This window comes from Colletotrichum siamense (genome assembly GCF_013390195.1).
Source record: "Colletotrichum siamense strain Cg363 chromosome Unknown KSG_Cg363_contig04, whole genome shotgun sequence".
NCBI lineage: Eukaryota > Fungi > Ascomycota > Sordariomycetes > Glomerellales > Glomerellaceae > Colletotrichum > Colletotrichum siamense.
The window spans coordinates 2,842,578-2,863,589 of NW_023501017.1; the positions used below are offsets into that span (position 1 = coordinate 2,842,578).

Here is a 21,012-nt window from a genome sequence, read left to right on the forward strand (position 1 = left end):
GAGAAATCTCGAGCAGAACCAGACATTGACGGACAAGGCCTCTCCCCCCCTCCGACACCCGCCCGTCAACAATGTCGTCCTCCAGAGCCCCAAAACGCCGTAGGCTCACGCCACCCCCCGAAGACGACGAACCGAAATCCCGCTCCTCCAAGAAGATCCAGAAGCAGTTCTTCAAGAGCGCCGCCGGATGGGACCTGGAGCAGGACTACGAGAACCGCAAGCATAAGAAGGGCAAGAAAGACAAGAAGGAGAGCAACCGCCTGCCCATCAAGACCGCCGACGGCCGTATCGAGCAATTCCGTGCGCTCGAGGGCGACAACGACGATGCCGCTTCCGTAGAGAGCGACGGTGATTGGCTTGAGGGTAAAGAGGACGAGGATGCCATCGCCGAGGCCGAGGCCGAGAGGCTGCGACAGACCAGAAGGAAAGAAGAGGAGGAGTCAGACCTGCCGGAGCACGTCCAGATTCTCCAGGCCAAGGAAGAGCTCGCCAAGATTGCGACGGCGTTGAACGAGGACCCAGAGGAGAATGTCAGCGCCTTCAAGGCCCTGGCCAAGATCGGCCAGTCGCGCATCCCGACCATCCAGAAAATCACCCTGGCCACCCAGCTCGCCGTCTACAAGGACGTCATCCCAGGCTACCGCATCCGCCCCGTTGCCGAGGATGCCCCGGCCGAGAAGCTGTCCAAGGAGGTCCGCAAGCTGCGCGCCTTCGAACAGGCGCTCGTCTCGGGCTACCAGGGCTACGTGAAGGAGCTCGCAAAATGGGCCAAGCTCGACATCCCCGCCACCCGCAAGAACGGGCAGAGCATCTCGAGCGTCGCCATCGCCTGCGCGTGCACGCTCATCAACGCCGTGCCGCACTTCAACTTCCGCACCGACCTGCTCAAGATCCTCGTCGGCAAGCTGTCGAAGCGCAAGATTGACGCCGACTTTGTCAAGTGCCGCCGCGCCATCGAGACGCTCTTCAAGGAGGACGAGGAGGGCCGCCCCGCCATGGAGGCGGTCGCGCTGCTCGCCAAGATGATGAAGGCGCGCGAGTTCGCCGTCGACGAGACCGTGGTCAACCTGTTCCTGCACCTGCGTCTGCTGGACGAGTTCGCGGGCAAGGGCTCGCAGGACCGCGTGGACCACGAAAAGGACCCTGGCGCGCCGCCGCCGCGCAAGGCCTTCAAGAAGGAGTTCCGCACCAAGAAGCAGCGCAAGCAGATCAAGGAGCAGAAGCAGATCGAGAAGGACATGCAGCAGGCCGATGCGTTGGTCAGCCACGAGGAGCGTGACCGTATGCAGTCCGAGACGTTGAAGCTCGTTTTCGTGACGTATTTCCGCATCCTCAAGTTGCGCGTCCCGCACCTCATGGGTGCTGTGCTCGAGGGTCTGGCCAAGTACGCTCACCTGATCAACCAGGATTTCTTCGGTGACCTTCTGGAAGCCCTGAAGGACCTCATCCGCCACGCCCAAGAAGATGCCGAGGGCGATGCGGAACCAAGCGCCGAAGAAGCTGCTGCCGCAGAGGAAGAAGACGACGACGATGCCGTGGCGCGCAACACCACCCGTGAAGCTCTCCTCTGCACAGTAACCGCCTTCGCTCTGCTCGCAGGCCAAGACGCGCACAACTCCCGCTCCGAGCTGCACCTCGATCTCTCCCACTTCGTCACCCATCTCTTCACCTCCCTCCCCGCGCTCTCCATGAACCCCGACCTCGAGCTCACCTCTAAATCCCTGCACATCCGCCCCGGCGCCACGCGCGACAACCGAGTAAACCTGCAGACCACAACGGTCCTCCTCCTGCGCTGCCTGACGGCCGTGCTGCTGCCCACATACCAAATCCGCTCCGTACCACCGCTGCGACTCGCGGCCTTCTCGAAGCAACTCATGTCGGCAGCGCTGCACACCCCTGACAAGTCCACACAGGCGGTGCTGGCATTACTGCAGGATGTGGCGCACACGCACGGAAAGAAGATCAGCGCGCTGTGGAGGACGGAGGAGAGGAAGGGCGACGGCATGTACAATGCGTTGAGCGACAGTGTAGAGGGCAGCAATCCGTATGCGACAACGGTATGGGAGGGGGAGCTGCTGCGAAAGCATTTCTCGCCCAAGGTTAGGGAAGGTGTCAAGATACTAGAGAAGAGCATTGGTAACGCATGATTCTAAAACAGAGGCGTTGGGAATAAAAAGAGGTTTCTTTCCATCATCTGCTCGTAATACCCTACGAAACGTAACTGTTGGAGCGGACTTGATACATGTACGTTTGCTGTAGTACTCCATGTCACCGAGGGGCGCAAAATTTCTACGGAATTGTTGATTGACTATCTATCTACGAATCGGTGACTGATCCATCATTCATTGAGCAAAAGTGGAAATCGGGTGGTTGATATCCTTGTGGATAAGGCCCTCGATGCTTCAGTGCACTCCTCAGTCCAAATCCAGGGGGAACCCAATGCCTCCCAATCCTGAGCAAATGTTGCATGCACTCCTAACCTTGTCCGCCATTTTTTTCTGCTCTCGTATCTGGTCTGCGTTCCGTCATCGCAGGCAGTGGTCTTTTCCAGCATCTCGAAGTATGGTTGCCAAATGGCATTATTACCGAGTGTCGGGGTACCAACGTATCGTCATTATCCGAACATGTGTATCATCGTAAAATCGTGCGAAGGATCAATTGCTGAGAAGAATCGGCCATGCCTTCAATCATAAGCACGTGGAGTGGAGGTGTCGTGTCAACTTGCTGCCTGCCGAACCAGAGGCGGACGTCAGCAGAGCAAGTCTGTTAGCTGTATGACAAACAGCGTTCCGACTCCCTTCTCGTCTTGAACCTCATCAAGCCCACATGGAGCTGCTGAGGCCGCGACTATGGCCGGTCTTCTGCGGAGCACGCTTTGTAGCAGCTTTCTCGGCATACAGGATAACCTCGAGGTTGTCCTCTTGCTCAGGCAAGGTGGCAGGAATAGCTCCAAACCACAAGGGGTAGTCGTCCTTGCACTTCTGAAGGACGGGGCAGTCCTCGTTGCTGTGGGTCAGAATAATGGCGTTCACAAGGAACTTCTGCGGGTCCGTAAGTGACTTATCGCCATCATCATCGACATTAAACATCGAGGAACTGAGTCCATGCAGACCACGGGGTCGCTCAGGGCAGTTGCAGGTCTTGGGACCGTCCGCAACGTCCTGCACCGTCTTGGCAACCGCGGTGCTCTGCATAACTGGCTCAACAACCTTGCCATCGGCTGCAGGGAAGGTCTGCATGCTTTTCAAGAGGTCTCTGATAGCAGAGGGATCCTTTCCTTGGAAAACATCCCAAAAGGCGGCGAAGGAAGTAGGCTCAGCCGCTGAAGTGGGAGTGATCGAGTTGTCTGCGGCGATGGTAGGGGCAATGGCCAAGCTAGCCAGCATGCGGTCAGCAATTCCCTCTAAGAGGGCATGCTTCTCCTGTTCAGTTCGGGAGCCCGAGCTGTTGTTGTCGATGTTGGTAAAGACAGGCTTGCTTTCCTTGCCGTTGCCAGACTCGCACACTGGAAGAGCATTCTTGGGCGGGTTCTCCACAGTCGTGCTGTCATTGTCAGCCCAGATGCTCTGACCAAGACCAGTGCGTTGAGCTGGAGCGGGAGAATTCTCGGGCTTCACATGGTCTTGCTTGTCGTGCTCGCGGACGACAGGACCAGCAGCAGGTTGAATCTTGATGATAGAGGCTTCGGGAAGAGCGGCAGGCCGAACAGGGGCCGTGTTCTGGGAAGGAACCACACGAGGAGCAAGATGAGGCGGGATCCCAGCAGAGGTGTTGTTAGACGTAGAGGCGTTGGTCTGCTGTCTAACAGCGGGATCCAAGGAGGTAGGCTCAACACGGGCGAGATGAGGAGCTGCAGCTTGAGTAGCTGTAGAGGCTGTGTTGCCAGGAGCAGCGGGCCGACCCGCACTGCCATCGAGGAACGACTGGAGGCTCTTGTCGACCTGTTTAGGGGCTGCGTTGGCGCTAGCTGAGGCCGGAGCAGTCTTCCGACTTGACGAGAGTAGAGGCCGGGCTTCCAGATTGTTAGTAACTTGCCAACAGACAGATTGTCAGGAGACTTACTCATTGTAGTAGAGTGCGGGTTAGAGGAGTAAGGTCCAGCAGGAAGGCGGGGATCTCCTCGACTATATTCAGTCCGAGGACCAACAGAAACAGGTCCATTGCCTCCGATTCTGGAAGTGCCCCGTCCTCCGCGGCCGCGTGCAGAACCACCGCGAGAATCTCTTCCAGACTTGAAGTCTTTGCTGAGCTCTCTGGCAGCGGCCATCTGATCTACGTGTGACAGCATCTTGAGAAATCTAGTACTGGCGTTCCGTGGAATGTTGAAATAAGGCAACCGTGCTTGTCTAGGAATGCCTGCGTAGATGCCTAGACGATCTGTCAAAAGGGTCCTAAATTCTCGACAGGCAGGCTTACCTGGAGGAATGAATGATCCAACAGGACTTATCGTCGAGATAGTTGTTGAAGGATAGGAACCAACGTGAGCGACCCGGGAGTCCAAAAGCCTCCGAAGAAAAAGTCAAGACGGAAGGAACCAGAGAATCCAGCCAACAGTGCCTAGTCAGGTGTAAGCGACGCATGAAAATTGGTTGACAGTAACAGCGGTTATTCTTGCGTCACTGTGACCGGCTTGTGTTGAAGCAGGTGACAATGTCGATGATGGGGAAAGTCACGGGAGGATGAAGTGGCTCCCTAGGATCAGAAGGTACACTGCGCCTCCTCAATGTCAGGAAGGAGGGTGAGTTGTTGAAGAAGGAGGGAAGGCGCTGGGAGTTCCGCACTGCGGCCTTGACGAAGAAGGCGATCCTGAAAGACCGGAGGAAAAATCCAAAGCTCGAAGGAGATGTACTTGCCTTCCAAGATGAGAGGTTGTAGATATTCAGTTCGATCTGCACGCCCTCCGGAAGATGAAGACCGAGTAGTCCAAACGAAAGACGGATCGCGGTTGGTGCCTAGAAAGAGTTTGAAGGCGGGCGAGTAACGCGTGAGGGAGGGGGGAAGAAGAAAAGTAGGCAGGTGAAGGGATAGAGAAGGGCAGGATGTAAAATATCCAGCGGCTCGGCGGGGTAGGTCGCCGTACCAGAGGAAGCGGAGGGGCTTGGTGCTCTCAACTTGCTCTGGATAAAAGGTGGAGGGAAAGTGGAAGTAGTGGAAGGAGAAGAAGTAGTCGAGGTGGAGGAAGCAGTAGGAGGAGAGGAAGTAGTCGAAGTAGAGGAAGCAGTGGGAGGAAGGGAGGTAGCCGGGCAACCAGCCCACGATGCCTTCCTTGACTTTCAGAACTAAACAAGCGAGGGAGGAGCAATGGGCCTTCCTGTCCTGAGATGAGGTAGGCAGGTAGCCAGGGGAGCGGGGCTTGTCATGGAAGATTTTGCTCGAGAAGGAGATTCGAATAGTGGCAGACTGTGTCCTTGCCTCGGGTCAGCTGTGGAAATTCACAGAGACAAGTGGTTCTGGGTCATCGTGACAACCTGTTGGTCGATGTAGGCTTGAAAAGAGAGACCACTTACTTCGCACTTCACGTAGTAGGTTGAGCTCATGAGACATAGGCAGACAGTTGTGAACCAAAGTCCCGACGAACAAGAAAACAATAAAGCACCATGCACCTGGCCGAACCCTCCCTCGTCTGGTTAAGCACTTTAAACAAAAGGGCAGGTGGGGGAAAAGCAGATGTGCAGCTGTTTATAAAGCTGGCTGATTGGTGATGAAGCAGCACCTTCAAATGTCTTGCATGTCGTGCAGTGAGAGTATCTATATACAGAATACCCTATGTAGGTTTTGATCCAGCATCAGTACTCCCCTCTGCCTCGCCATGCTGGGTCGTCAGGCTTTGCCCGCCTTCTTCGGAATAATCTTCTCTTCTGTCTTCAACTGCATCTGCCGATACTTTGCATCTTGGGCTTCTTCGAGCCAAGCTATTCGCACGGGTGAAACGTGCTCGTTGACAAACTCGACCAATGCTTTTGACATGGGAGCACTCACGCGAATGCCGACAGATGACACTCTGGGAATGCCAAGACAGGTGCTGAGCTTGTCGCCGCAAGGCTTTGAGTATCCCACGAGTCTCGTTGCCGGCGTGGATTGGGAGTACTTCGAGGCGACAGCGACCATTTGCGGCAGTTGAGAGTTGAAAGCTGACGACTGGCCTGACCGTGCCACAAAGATCAAGGCGTACGGACTGGCGCTGCTGGGGGTGGCATCATTTTCTCTTGATGGTTGGTCTGGGCCTGACGCAAGCTTCTCGAGGTTGCGGGTGATGCTGGTCAATCCGACATCGACGAATGAGGCGATCTCTGGTGCTGGCGGCCGCTCCGTCTTGGCCGGTGCCTTGGATTCTCCGCCCTCTTCCTTTCTCTTCCTCTTAGCTGCCCGTTTGCCTTCCGATGGCTTCACATGTCTTTGACGGTGTTGGCCAATAGGCGTCAAGAGGCTGTCTGGCATCAGCAAACGCTCTCAATGCGAGGTCAAAGGAGGACCCAGGCTCCCACGACTCACCTGCAGAGAAGTTCCAGAATTGCATCCTGGTCTTCTAGTGAGATTTCAGGCCTTTGTTATTGCATGTTAGTATGGTGCGCGCGTAGGTTTGACCCAGGGATCCTACCATTGGATCGTCGAGAATGGTGTATCTACAGAGTACACCAGCTTCTTCCTCTGAGATGTAGCCATCTCACTTCTTGACTTTGTGCTTAGAACTATCTCCTGCACCGCTTATGCGGAGACGAAGGGAGGTAGAAAGACTTTGTGGCGGTGGTCAGTAGACGCTGGCTTCGAAATTCCCGCTGCTGCTAGACCGATCTGATACTCTGTTCCGTGCCTGGGAATATGGGGCGTGGCGCAGCAACTGACTGCAAAAGGTATCTGAGTTTAGCAAATGCTGTCAGTGGCAGAGGGTATGGTGAGGGCCGCCGGCATGCAGTAATACGCAAGACGGAGTCAGGCGAATAAGAGATAAAAGTAAAAATCAGCCAGGGAAAAAAGACGCGAGGCTAAATGGCCTTAGCGGCCGGTACGCCGATAAGCGAGATGCTAGCGTGGGCCTGAGTCGATCAAGTGAGAAACAAGAGATGAACAGAGGAACTCCAATTCTCGACGCCGAAGCAAGTGGCAGAAGCAGGTCATGCCAAGAACCCGACATTCCATCTCCCAGGGTCGGTGTCGATCGTGTGCACGTTTCGGTAGCCGCTGTCAGGACGCAATTTGACGTCAGCTCCGGAAGAAGAGAGGCGCATCGGCCGTTGGAGTAAGGGTGCGGCAAGGACAAGGGCAGCTCTCTACGGGCCCCGCATGAGCTCTTTCGGAGGGTGGCACGGACGACAGCGGGAGGAATGGAACCAGCCCGGTCGAGCCAGGGGCGCCGAGAGGCCGAGTGCTACCTTACGTTGGAGTCCCAGGTAGGTAGGTGACCTGAGTAATTGATGGCGGGCCGCTTGGTGGGCACCATCACGGCTTCGACATGACATGTGTGTAAGTTCAGCCCAACTCTCCTCTCAGGAGATGATGGTTTGCGGACCACGGCGAAGGGCGCCAAACGGTCCGGGTGGTCAAGAACGAGATGAAAGCAAGAGAACCGTTGTGGCATTAGATGTCTTCTTTTTTGCTCGCGAGGATCGAGAGGCAGCAATCCGCGGTTGATGTGTTGATGTGCTGCTGGCATCAGTCTGATAGTAGGAGATTCAAGATGACTTCGCTTCCTGAGTCAAAATTCAATGACTGGTAACAGAAGAGTAACGAGACCGCACATTGGTCTACCCACGGCGAATATTGATTGCGAGCAGCGTTGATTGACTTGCGCGAATGACCTTGTGAGCCAGCCGAGATGCCCAAGCGCTTTCCCAAGCTGCCACTTCCGTACCTGACTGGGCGTTCTCCGAACCTTTCGGATTGTTGCCTGGCAAGAGGTGTTCGGCTTGCCTCACACAGCGATTGGCTCGTTGGTCTCTGCGTGTACGAAGCGGACCACCGCCATGTCGATTTGACTGGCCAGCTTTTGCTGCTCACAAGACAATCTTGCACCCAAATCGATGGGGGAAAAAAACTAGGGCATCTGATAGAGGAAAAGACGACTGAGGGGTATTTCTTGTTGCCTTCAGGTATGGCTGATAATAGCAGATGGAAGGCAATGTTGACTTTTGGGCAACCTTGTAGAGTCAGCCAGTCTGATACGATGGTACGTACCCGTAGCCTCTGAGGAAGTTGACCAACCACGAGCGCTCCGAAAGTCGCCTTCTGCAAGCCACCTCCAGCTGCCTAGCCATTGACCAGAAGGGTGGGAAGCGAGACAATCATATCGTTCGTCATTTGTCCTCTTCCCCGTGCTGTCCAAGCAGGCATAGATATCCGGCTTCGACTTGCCAAAGAAAGGGACAGGCTCTTGTCCTACCACTATTGCCCACTCAGCCCTCACAAAGCCAAAGGAACAACGGCCGGCGGTTCTTTGTGCTGTTTTTGCATCATCTCTTCCTGCTACACCGACGATTGATTTCGAAAAGTAGATGGCAGCAGGCATTACACACACCCAACAAGCTGGCATCCTATTGCCGACCACACAGTAAGACCACCCACGTTGACGAGAGATTGAAAGATGTGTTCGTTGAGAACTAATGAAAAACGGTAGCAGACCAGCCCTCATCTGAAGACCACAGCTATTCGACCCTCTTCCTTGCCTCGCCTGTACCGGCACTTGGTTCGTTCCCTGCAGGTACCTTACTGCCTTCGGCCCAGCCAGTTCCACCTCAGTCAACAGCAGCTCCCCACCCAAGACCATCCGGACCGTGCTCCTTGCTCCTTGCCTGCCTGCCTACCTAGCCACGCTTGACTAAGGTACACCGTCACCCCGCACCGCCCACCGCCAAAGCCTTCTGGCGTCAACGACGCGCCAAAGAAGCTGCGCGGACGAGCTCGACGTTGCAAAGATAGGTAGGTACCTGCATCCTCATTTTCATTTGCCCATCTGCCTCTTTGCCTCAAAAGTTCCAAATTGTTCGCCCGTCTGCCTTGCCAGAGAAACAGCAGAGCAGGAGCACATGCTTACGGATACGGTTTTAGACTTATTTGCTCTTCTTTTCGTCTGCCCCCCCCTAGACCTCCTTCCCCGCCAGCTTCGTCTCCAGCTACCATTTCTGCTACGCGCTGATAAGCAAAGGTAAGGCGAAGCTCTTAGCTCCCCTACCGCGCCTACCTACCTTCACCATCCGCCACCACCCATCATCATCATCCTCCGTCGTATTAACCTGACGGGAACTGCCCGTGGTGCCTAAGGTAGCTTAAGCTACAGAGCAAGGTACTTGCTTCAACCCAAGGTAGGTTTTGCCGCCTACCCACCCGGCCTTGCCTTGCCTGCTCCCATCTCGCCTCACCACCATATCTTCCCGCCGGTCCCTTACCTCATCTTTTATCGGTGTCTCCAAACCGCAAGTGCTTCCACGTTCTCCCCCTCCCCCTCCAAAGCACAGCTCCCAGCTCTAGTGGATTCATTCATGCCCGCACTGCGTCTGAAGCACCCGAAAAAGGACGACGTGCAACCCCTGCACATTCCCCCCAAAAAGCCCACCTCCAACACAACTCGCTTGGTTCGTTGGATCTCAGCCTGCACTTCGGTATCGTCACCTCGACATCCTAGCGTCTGGCCCCAATCATTTTTTCTGGCACTTTTCGCTTTCTGAGCCACCAAGCTCTGCGCAGTCTCGTCATTTACTCAACCCCCCTCCTATTCTTTTCCAACCCCCCAATCATCGTTCCGAATACACTGCGCGACACGTCCTCCTATCCAGCTACAACCAGCAGCTCTCGAAAAAAACCCACATGCTAATTCTAGACAGCTGCTGCCGAGTCGTCTCTCGCGCCCGAGTGACGTCTCTGGAGCTCCAGGACCCGCGCTGCGACTCCTCATTGCACCAGCCAGATGGACCAGCCTACAGGATCCTCGGAAGCACCAGAACGCGCGGTCTCCTCTGAGCCCAGCTCAACGAGACCCAACCCTTTCACAGAGGACGACGACGCCTCAAGGAAGCGACGCCGTACCTCCTTGTCTGGGGGCTCCCGAAGCCGATCCGCCGAAAGCCCTAGATCCGGCCTTGATACCTCCAGCTCCCCAGCTGCAGACCTCCTCACCGACGATCACAATACTCAAGACTCCGCCATGAGGATAGATACCGGCCCCTCTACCCCGCAAACCCCAGAGATGCAGTCGACTGCCCGGCAGCCCCCGACAGAACCTCCTTCGAGCCGTGTCACGATAAACCTACGCAATCCCGCTCAGCCCGACCTGCCCTCGTCGTCTCCCGTCTCCCCGACCCGTCAGTCCTTGCCAACCCAGTCGGCCGAACCCCCGGATGGCGTCAAGAAAAGCGTTGAAGACTTGGAAGAGGAGGAGGTGGACATGGTTCAGGCTCCCATAGAAATCACGGATACCCCGCCGTCAACCTCATCGAGTATGAGCCCCGAAGTTGAGGTGATTGCCATCCCGGACGAAGAACAGGATGCCCCATTCGACGATGAGGTTAGCATCATCAGAGAGGATGCTGGCTCTCTCGATCCCCTCGACCCCACCACAGATTTCCCATACCACGAAGCCCTCGAATCTTTGCAGGACACGGCGACGAGACTGGTTAACTACCTCTCTCCACCGAGTAAGACAACCTCAACTATTAGTAGCGAATACCTCTTCTGACTAGACACAGATGCCCCCCCAGACGAAGCCGTTCTCGATTCTCTGCGAATATGGATGATTTCTTACATACAATATGTCACCAACGTTGGCGTAAACGCTGCGTACGAATCCCACCTGGCCTATCACAGCTTTTGGCATACGTTTCCAGAGATTGCGTGGGTGCTTTCGACTAAGAAGTCGGTCCCTATCTTTTCCTCCAAGACAACTTCTAAGCTGACCATTTCATAGGCTTTCAGCTTCGCGGGACAGCGGACCTATCATCGCGGATTTCTTCAGCGCGTTCTCCAAACTCGCGTCTTTTTTTATCGAATTCGATTATCTGACTGCCGAGGCTTTCCACACCAGCCCTGATGCTGATGGACGGCAGCCAGAGTACTTGATTGGCCGCTTTGTGCAGCCACTTTTGACGTATGTGAGGAGGGAAGAGGTGCGGGCTCACAACGCAATGCAAGCAGATGAGGAGATGCATTGGACGGCTGGAGGCAGCGTCACAGAGATGCTGGATCTGTTCCTGTCAGGGTCCGGGGACCTCAAACTATTGAACACTCTCACTCAGATGCATCTAGCCAATGCTCTGAGATACCAGCACATTATGGACATGCTAGTGCCGATTACCAACATCACAGCACTTATAGTGCGAAAGGCAGCACAGGTTTTCCGTCACCCGCAGGTCACACCCCAGAAGTTCGAAATGTCAAGAACCAGACTCGCCGACGGCCATATCCTGTGTAACATGGTTTCAGGAGCTCTCACCACTGTCATCGATAAGAACGTCACCCAACTCTCGAATGAAAACGCGCAGACACTCATTTCGGCTTTGCACGAGATCCTCAAACTATCGTTGGGTGGAGACCACAACTTGGCAACAGAGCGTCTCAAACTGCACCGACAAAGCTATCCCGAACTCCCTGCAAAGTTTACTGCCGATGCAATTGCGATGGAATGGAAGCTTGGCGTCCTTGGGAAACTCATCACATCCAGCCAGATGCAATTGCGTGTCATGGCAGCCTCCACAATGTGCCAAGATCTCGTTTCTCTGTACAAGAAGAACAACGACAGTGAGGACGACAGCAAAGACTACAAGGAGGAATGCTCCAAGTTCCTCAAATACATCGCAGAGTACCTTCTTCGTACCAAGTTGGTGGACTACATATTGGGACCAACATGCCATCCTGAGATTACCGTGGAGAGCGGCAACATTGTTGGCTTTTTGGTAGTTACGCACTTCTACCGGAAGGAGCAAACCGATTTACTCTGGCAAACCATTACAACGACGCAAGACCCACGAGTGTCGGAAGCTCTGATCCGCATGGCGACACCCCTTACGACCCTTTTTACCAAGGAGGAACTTCTCTATTTATGCGAAAAGGTGCACAGCATGCCACTCGAGGCCTTCACGACATCTGTGCGCGGTCTCTGCACTTCCATGCTAAAAGATCTTCACCTGAAATTCAATCTCGCAAAAGAAACGCCGAACATCTTGCCGTTGAGCTTCTGCATTCGACTTCTCCGCGAGGCGTCAGTCTACAGCCCAGAGTCACACATCACGAACCCTGAAGTGCACCAATTCGCCATCGATAAGTTCAAGGACTTGGTTAAAGACGGACTTGACCCCGAACTAAGAAAAGAGCTTTATAATGATTGCATCAGGGACATTGCCACCAAATCATCCACAACGCTAGGTACCCTGTGGTGTCTGGGTATGGCGCTGCGACCAGCTGTCGCGCACGAGTTACGTGTTCTCACGGCGGAACACAACTTGACGGCCCTTCTCGTTGATGAGCTCGAGCACGCCATCGAGCAGGCAAAACGGGCCGGAATTCCGATTGTGCTTTGCGAACATTTCAACAGTCCCCGCAGGGAACTGATCAGCTGGATTCTCACCCACGAGCCCACCACGGTCACTTCCGACCTTGGCCCACGCCTATGGGATATGTTGGTCGGTCACGGCGCTGCATGTCAAGATGACAGGGGCGCGGGCTGGGCAATCCTCAATAATCTCCCCAAAGAGGGCAAAAGCAATCCATTTCGATCAGTGTGCTTCACTGAGTACCTACCCAACCTGCCACGGGACTGCCTATGCGAAGGAGCGCTACAATTCGTCAAGGAAGCCATCGTCTCGCGAGTAAATGATATCAATGACATCATCCTTGACGACGACGAAAGCCTCGCTCAGAGTGGAATTGAGCAGCTCTGGCGAATGGTACTCGACGCAGAGAACTTGGCGCTTGTGGACGCTGCAATTCAGACACTTGTGGTCGATGTCTACATTGAAAGCAAGTCAATTTTGGCATACCCGCACCATAGAGCACGCCAAGTTCACCTGGGTTTGGTGAATCGCTGCCTGAAACAGATGGAGGCCGCCGCGAAGCGACTCGAATCTTTCAATGAAGGAACTCGGAGCGGAGATGACGAACCAATGGTGATTGTGGCGACAGAAGAGCAAACCAGAGAACAAGAGCGTGTCTTCATACGATCGCTTGCAGTACTTCGACACTTTCTTAGGGCGCACCAGACGAAGGCTCATTTTTCCGCGCCTGACTTGCGAGCATTGACCCCTGGCTCCCCGAGTGTTACGGAGGGAGAGTCAGCCGAGCTTAAGTTCCAATCTTTTGATGGAAATAAGCAGACCGACATTATGCCTCTTGAGGTCGGACGCCGGAACACGGCAGCTTCTTTGCTGGCAAGCATCAGGCAGGCCACTGGGTTCGACAACTACCGGATCTACTACCGTGGCCGTCCGTTTGCACCCAACGAAAACGATGTTTGCCGGTCTTTGGAGGAGCTCAAGATCCATGATGGCCTGATTCTGGTCAAGAGAGAGGAGAACGGTACCACTGCCGCTGCTAGGATCAAACCAGGGGCATCTCTTCTTGAGATCGAAATACTGGGACATTTTGGGCAACTGTGGAATTATTTGAGCATGCAAGAAACCCTTGCCAGAGAGGTAGGCTTTCCGGCCCGGGATCTGAAGCTGCAAACTAACGTCTTTCCAGATCCACAACTTCCTCGTCAAGCTACCCGCAGATGCACATATGATAGCCGCTTTTGATTCTCCCGACACGTCATACGAGCAGATTTTCCCACTCGGACAACCGTTCAAATCGCAATATGCGTTGTACGCGATGCGAGAGTATATGGATTTTGCTGTCCGTCGATTGAAAGAAGCCGTTGCCACCTCTGCCCCGGAGCAAAAGAGTGCAATCACTGATGCGTACCTTGACGCTCTAGTAAGAGTGCGGAAGCTTGTTGTCGCAGCCATTTCGGACCCGGATGTCATTGACAGCTCAGGGTCGGAGGTGCTGAAGAATCGTCTTGCGTTCACCTTGATGAATACCTATTTGCTGACACTAAGAGGTACGTGCTTTTCCAACAGCCCTTAAACGAATAACGCATCTAACTCTTTTGTAGAGCCTGCGCCATCAGGATCCTCACTCAAATATAAGTCAGTTGCCATAGCACCTCCCGGCCGACTTGTCGATATTCTGAGCTCCGCAATCAACGGACGGCACAACGAAACTTTTGTTTCCCTCACGGCGGCCACTTTTTCGGCCATCATCCGAAGTATTGCTATGGACTTTGCTTTCTGGACTGCGTTCGAGACTCTGCCGAATCTTGAGGACCTGCTAGGGACCCTGCTTTTGGACGAACCATGCGACACCATTCGCGTTAACATTGCTAAGATCATAGAGGATAGGATCATCTCTCCCAGCGAGTAAGTGATCTTGAGCTTCATACTTTGTCTAGTACTGACGTGAATAGGTCGACACCAAGCACTCGCTCCTTCTGCGAGCGTCTTTGGCCAATGCTTAACAGACTCATCGACAGAGCGGTCGAGAAGCCAAGACAATGCTTGCAAGTCTTCAAGCTGTCTCATATTCTTCTCATCAAACTCTGTCGTGACAACCCTGGTGTCGTGAATGTGCCTGAATTGGCAAGACAATGCGGCGATCTTTTACTTTCACATGATTCAGCTGAGGTCAGTCGATGCCATGCTTTGGTGTGTTACCAACTGACGAAAAAAGCATATCGAACAATTCGGTCCCGAGGACACCGTAGCACGGGGCCTGGCTAATCTGCTTTGGTACTGCCTAACAAGCGAGATGGACCTGAACGTGGAACAGGAACTTCCAGAGTTAGTGAAAAGAACGTCTAACTCATTACATTCCACTGACCCTCAATGCAGCAAACTTGGTAGGAAACTCTTCTGGAAACATCTGTTTCCGCCCCCACAGAGGGACGGCAGTCGCGGACGATCTTGCATCCTTTCGACTGCCACCAGATTGGTCCTGGGAGACATCGTCTTCTATTTGGTGTCCAGATCAGAGCAACGCCTGCACGAGATGCTGATCGATTTGGAGAGCTTGGTTCCTTTTGACGAGTTCGAGAACGGTTGGTGTACCTTGCTCACCGATATGCGATATACCCGCTTACATTCTCAAGATCCTTATATCTACGAGCTGCAACCACAATTCGACCGCATGTCTGCCATCAGAGCTCCTTGTGGATACGCTGGACTTCGAAACCTGTCCAATACATGCTACCTAAACTCACTCTTCACTCAACTCTTCATGAATACCGGCTTTCGTAAATTCATGGTTGATGCCGTCACAGATGAGCTACAACCGCAGAATCTAGTGGCCGAAACCCAGAAGCTGTTTGCGTTTATGCAAGAGAGCGCACGAAAGTTCATCGATCCCAGCTTGCTTGTGGGATGCATCAAGACGTACGATGACACGCCTATTGATGTCCACAACCAGATGGACGTCGACGAGTTCTACAATCTGCTTTTTGATCGATGGGAAGGACAGCTCAACACTGTTGAAGAAAAGCAGGCGTTGAGATCCTTCTATGGTGGTCAGCTGGTGCAGCAGGTTGCGTCCAAAGAATGCGATCACATCTCGGAGCGTCTGGAACCGTTTTCGGCTATTCAGTGCGATATCAAGGGTAAATTGAATCTGCAAGACAGTCTCCAAGCATACGTCGACGGTGAAATCATGCAAGGAGGTAAGGGCTGCCCATTCTTCTTCATCAACATCGGCTGATCAATTCCAGACAACAAGTACAAGTGCTCGAGCTGCGACCGGCATGTCGATGCCGTCAAAAGGTTTGATTTCATGTTTCGCCAGTGTCGTGATATACAGCTGACCGTTTGTTCAGGGCGTGCTTGAAGGATATCCCCGATAATTTGATCTTCCATCTCAAAAGATTTGATTTCAACCTGCGTACATTGATGCGCAGCAAGATCAATGATTACTTCTCGTTCCCCACCAAAATCGACATGCGGCCGTACACGATTGATCACCTCGCATCTCCCTCTGACTCGGGCGAAGAGGACATGTTTGAGCTGGTTGGCGTTCTGGTCCACGCAGGTACTGCGGAATCGGGTCACTACTACTCATACATCAGAGAACGACCTACTGGCGCCTCGTCAGAAGCCTGGTTTGAGTTCAATGATGACGTTGTCTCGCCTTGGAATCCAGCCGATTTGGAAAAGTCAACCTTCGGTGGCCCAGAGGTGCCCTTTGACAACGGAGTTTCCTATGACAAGACGTACAGTGCTTACATGCTGTTCTATCAACGATCGTCTGTCCTGAAAGCAGAACAGGAAAAGGCGCAGAGTCTGTCCCTTGCCATGCCACTGAAGGTCACTCTCCCCAAGGACGTTGCCGATCATATCGCGGGGGAGAACACCCTCTTGCTCCGAAGGCATTGCCTTTATGATCCGAGCCACTCACAGTTGGTTCTCAAGACATACGACCATGCGCGAATGCGGGATGGGGGCTTGTGCTCTCCCATGCACCTCATTGAGCAGCGAGCCATGCATATGCTGCTGGGTCATCTCGACCAAGTTGCATCGAGAACCAAGGATCTTCCCTACTTCGAAGCATTCCGGCGACAGATCGAACGCGCCTGCGTGAATTGCGTCAAATGTTCGTTGGATTTCATCGAGTATTTCCAAGAAAGACCCGAGTCATTCCGACAACTCCTTCAAAGAAACCCGGACCCCGGCGTCCGGTTCGCGGTTGGCAGCCTGTTCATCACGAGCCTTCGGACGATAAAGGCCTCGCAACCCGAGGCTTACTACGTTTCCGAGGAAGATATGGTTGAGGAGCCTGTCATGGCCCAAGTTATGCAGCTGTTTGACACCCTCTGGATCAACTTCCAAACGAATATTCGTTCCTGGTCTGAGGTTTTCCAAACGATCCTCGCATTCGCCAAACTTGGTCCGGCAGAGACGGCATTACTCTTGTCAGAAGACTGGTTTATGAAAATTCTGCGCATCATCATTGCGGACGCAAACTTGGAGATGCCACAGCAGTACATGCGAATGCTGACGAACGTTATGCGTCGCATGAGCAACACCCGCGCGATTCAGTACGACATGATCATCCAACTCGCCGAGCATTTCATTGGTTCTTTGGAAGGCATTCTTGATCCCACCACTATCGTGGACGGTCCCGAGGTACGGTGGGAGCTCTACATGGAACACCAGAAGAAGGGTGGCTCAACGCAAAGGTTTCCTTGGACTTCGAGCGAAGTAACCCATCTTCTACATGAGATGGGCAAGGGTAGCGGAAGCATCTTCGTCAAAAAGTTGATTGAGCTAAACCAAGAACATCTGTTCACGGCAGCCATCATCAGGCGGTTGATGAATTCTGGCCCCGAAATGGAGTCGAAGGTCTTCTCTGCTATCAGAACCATGATCAACGGACAACTGGTGCAATATCCAGTGACTCCTTTCATCCAAGCGGCCATGGTATTCTCTGAGCAAAGCAGATCTGATAACTACGTACTGTCGCTCTTCCGCCACGTTGCCGCCGAATGCAGAAGCTTGCAAAACTCGGAAGGTGCCGCGTTCTTGGGCTTCTTCAAGATGGCCTACAGCAGCCTTCAAAACAGCAGCGACGAAAGCGACGAGTCCCGGCATATGGTTTACATTGATTTCATCCCCATGTGGGCGCCCAGCCTGCTAGGCTTCTTCGAGCCTGAGGTGCGACGTGAGACAGAGTACTTCCTGTCGGCATGGCTTTCGACTCACGCGCCGGATGACAAGGAAGACAAGTTCTCGGCCCTTGTCAATATGGCAGCCCGGAAACTTGCCATGAACTGCCTATATCTTCTCAGAGAGAATTTTTTGAAGAGACGGGCGCCGATAGTGAAGCAGCACACTGAGAGCTTGCAAGGCATCATCGTCGCCTGCGAGCCGTACTTCCAGGTCGATGTGGCGGCGGATGCGGACCAGCGCATCATCACCCTGACTGAGTTCCAAGAGGCTTTCCGCTGTAAGTGATGTATGCCCCGTTAACAGCTTGGTTAAGAGACTGACTTCTGGGGTAGCAATTATCGAGCCTCTTCGACGCATGGCAGTGGAGGAAATGGACGACGAGGGCTCCGGTATGTCTACAGGCCTCTACAGTGACTCTGACACCATCTCCTCGGAACCACGAGGGCTGACTTGACGGCTCAGACTGGGAAAACTCGGTAGCGTCCTCGGAACAGTTGGAAAGCCTGGCAGACGTGACCATGCAAACGGCCGGAGACTTGCCAGACGCGGATCTTCAGTAACGCATGCATTACAGCACCCATGATGACATGAATGACTACGGAATACTTTGAACTTTTTCGATTGTGCAATGTGGGAAACAGTCCCATCACGCAAGGCGTCAAGGAGATGGGGAGTCCCAAATGGGACGGATATCGGACTTAGCGATATGAAATGCGTACAGGTGGGAGGAGATTTCTTGCATTCGGTGGCGTGCCGGCGTTCAGGGCCCAGAAAAGGGTAGGTGATTTCAACAACTAACGGGGGCGATGGCGACGGCTAGAAGAGTAGTATGGATTCCTTCGACGCGGTCGGCTGAAGATGAGTCGCCGCGAGCAGTGAGTGGGCTGCCCTCTTTTGGAGGCCACTGCGATTGAGAGTGCGTAAACGGTATGGGATAGATAGAATATCCATGTTGTCAACCGCCAGGGCCGGCAACAGCCTCACAATAGGTCCAGCAAGAGAGTTGCCCGCGTGCAAATTATTTTAGGCACGCCTATGGACGAAAAGTGCAAGCATCGCTGTGATATGGCCGCGGCTTGTTGTCCGGGAAGCGGTCTGGCTGTCGGGACGTTGTGGACCAACGAAGATGCGAGAACGACGTAAGATTTCCAATATTAGACGTACGTCGGTGAAGGCCGGTTGAACAGATGGTGACGGGAGGAGATTGGGGACTGAATCACGGTTGTACTGGCGAGTGTTTAACCGCCGAACGGTGGGTTAAAGTGGTGACTTGGATCCCGGATGATGGAGTGCATTTACGGGCGGGGACAATTCGATTGGCTCGCGGGGTATGCGGGACAATATGTGAAGTTAAAGAGGCGGGCGGGTCTGGGTCTGGCAGCTTACACATCAAGCTTTGCACGTGGGAATTTGGTATTGTTTCTAAAACGGATTTTCCAGTCACCGTAGATCATTTTGTAGATCCCGAGATGGGTTATGCGATTGGTCAATGGCAGCGGGAGTGCTGGCGGTGAAGGTAGGTTCATGAAGTGGACCGTCTCCTTGGTTGTCCACGGGCGCGGCGGGATCTTGTGAGACGGAGTGGTCTCTTCCCGCTCTACCTTACCATCGTCGTCGTCGTCGCTACTGTCGTCTTCGGTAGGAGCAGTTAGGTACACAGGAATAGCTGCGCAAACACAGGAAATTAGGCGCTGTCGTCATTTTTAGATCACGATAGGCAGGTTCACGTGGATGGGCGGCGGCGACGGCTGCATCGGCTTCTTGCAGGTGGTGGAGGTCGGAGGGGGAGGGGGGATGGATGGACTCGGTGCCTGTCCGAAGCCGCGGCCGGCCGAGTGGAGGCCGAGAGGGGGAAGAGCGAGGCCGAAGGTGGTGGTGGATGAGATCAAGTGCCGGTGGCTAAATTATGCGATACCGATGGATATTCGTAGTTTGCCATCTTTGGCCGATGTCCATGTTTCCACGGGAGGGGGAGGTGGAGGGTGTTACAGTGCGCCGGCGGGCTCGGTCGAGGTCGTATTGTGTGAGTCGTGCAAATCGAACGTAATGTCTGCGGGTTTATTGTTCTCGTGATGTGGTTTTGGGTGTTGCGGCTGGCTACTTACTTACCGTGCCTCCCTTCATCCGCGCAGAGAATCGCGGGGTTTTGCTTGGCGGGGTGTTTGGCTGGGCGAAACAGAGTTGGGTGATCATTCGAGAGGGGGCGGTTCGTGGTGGTGGTCGTTTTGTTTTGACCGACACACGATGTTTGGAAGATCCGGAAGTTGACGAAGGTGACAGCGGGTTTGATGTTCTTCTTTGTCCATGCATACGCAAAGGTAAAAAGGGAGAAGGGTGCGAAACGGGCTTGACAGCTCACGCGGCATGATCGGGAGGCAAGGTAGGAGCGATTGGGGGAAAACAAGTTGGTTTTTCTTGACGTGTTTGACGGTTTCGTGTGGGAGCCTTCAGGCGATGCGGCGTGGGTGTGGTGCGAGGCTCAGCTCATGTGTTCATGTGTTGGTGACGTGCTTGTTGGTTTCAGAAGATTGGGCGGGTGTGGTGGAGTTAGTCAGTTGGTGTGTGTGTGTGAGTGTGTCCGTTGCCTTGGGACCTTGGAAAGCATGGTGAGGGGGTTATCGGATGGAAAGAACATCGGGTGGAATGGTCGAGATCTTTTCTGATGGAGTGATGCTCGTTTTGGATTTGTTCTTGGCGGTGGTGGGAGGGTATTGGTGTGTTCTCTTTTTTACGAGGACGAGGGACGAGGATGAGGAGATCGCGATGGTGGCAAAGAGAAGCCAAGGTGAGGAGTCGTGGCTGCTCTTACACCTTGGTAAAAGTTTGTTCAGTTACTAAGCGGGGGTGGGTATCCTCTCTCTTTTCTCGTTGCCTGGTGGTGTTCAACGTGATGCTAGTCTCGAACAAACGAAGCCGTCGCCAAGTCTTGGCCGGTTTCCATCATCTTTTCTCCCCATCTTCCTTTTTTTGGGACGACGGCGATCCATCGGCTCTCTCTGACCCCACGATGGACCGATCGACTCTGCGACGCTGTGGAAAGAGCAATTTATCTCGAGGGCATCTCGAGACGAGGCATGCCAAGCGAAGTCAAGACGTCTGACGGGTCGGTAGAGTTTTCCTGGGGTAAATTGCGGTACACTAGATTGTACGCTTGTTTTTGGTATTTTTCCGTCCGCGACGGCGTAAACTCAAGTAAATTGTGATTCTGGGTCCCCCAGACGTATGAGATTGATGTGGTCTCTCTCTATCTGCTGGGCTGGGGCTGAAGTTGAGGCTGGTGTTTGAGGCATTGAGGCACTGAGGCGTCGGCGGTCTTTGAAGCTTTGCTCTGCCTTGT

The 21,012-nt window shown here is 53.8% G+C and overlaps 3 protein-coding genes across 3 annotated transcripts; 2 read left to right on the top strand and 1 right to left on the bottom strand.

Moving 5' to 3' along the window:
• Nucleotides 1-71: 71 nt before the first annotated feature.
• NOC3 (Nucleolar complex-associated protein 3) lies at nt 72-2,147 on the top strand (the record flags this gene model as incomplete). The annotated part of the gene is made up of 1 exon (XM_036638540.1): nt 72-2,147. The coding sequence occupies one exon, from the start codon at nt 72-74 to the stop codon at nt 2,145-2,147; it is 2,076 nt and encodes a 691-aa protein (XP_036496512.1).
• A 2,551-nt stretch (nt 2,148-4,698) lies between these two features.
• CGCS363_v006692 (uncharacterized protein) lies at nt 4,699-5,537 on the bottom strand (the record flags this gene model as incomplete). Its single annotated transcript, XM_036638541.1, has 2 exons — nt 4,699-5,400; nt 5,508-5,537. 2 exons carry the CDS (start codon nt 5,535-5,537, stop codon nt 4,699-4,701), a joined length of 732 nt encoding a protein of 243 aa, XP_036495998.1.
• A 4,361-nt stretch (nt 5,538-9,898) lies between these two features.
• Usp34 (Ubiquitin carboxyl-terminal hydrolase 34) lies at nt 9,899-18,235 on the top strand (the record flags this gene model as incomplete). Its single annotated transcript, XM_036638542.1, has 13 exons — nt 9,899-10,625; nt 10,677-10,842; nt 10,895-13,613; nt 13,663-14,023; nt 14,078-14,381; nt 14,429-14,645; nt 14,692-14,801; nt 14,853-15,058; nt 15,110-15,673; nt 15,722-15,773; nt 15,827-17,952; nt 18,008-18,064; nt 18,138-18,235. The coding sequence occupies 13 exons, from the start codon at nt 9,899-9,901 to the stop codon at nt 18,233-18,235; spliced, it is 7,707 nt and encodes a 2,568-aa protein (XP_036496514.1).
• Nucleotides 18,236-21,012: the final 2,777 nt, after the last annotated feature.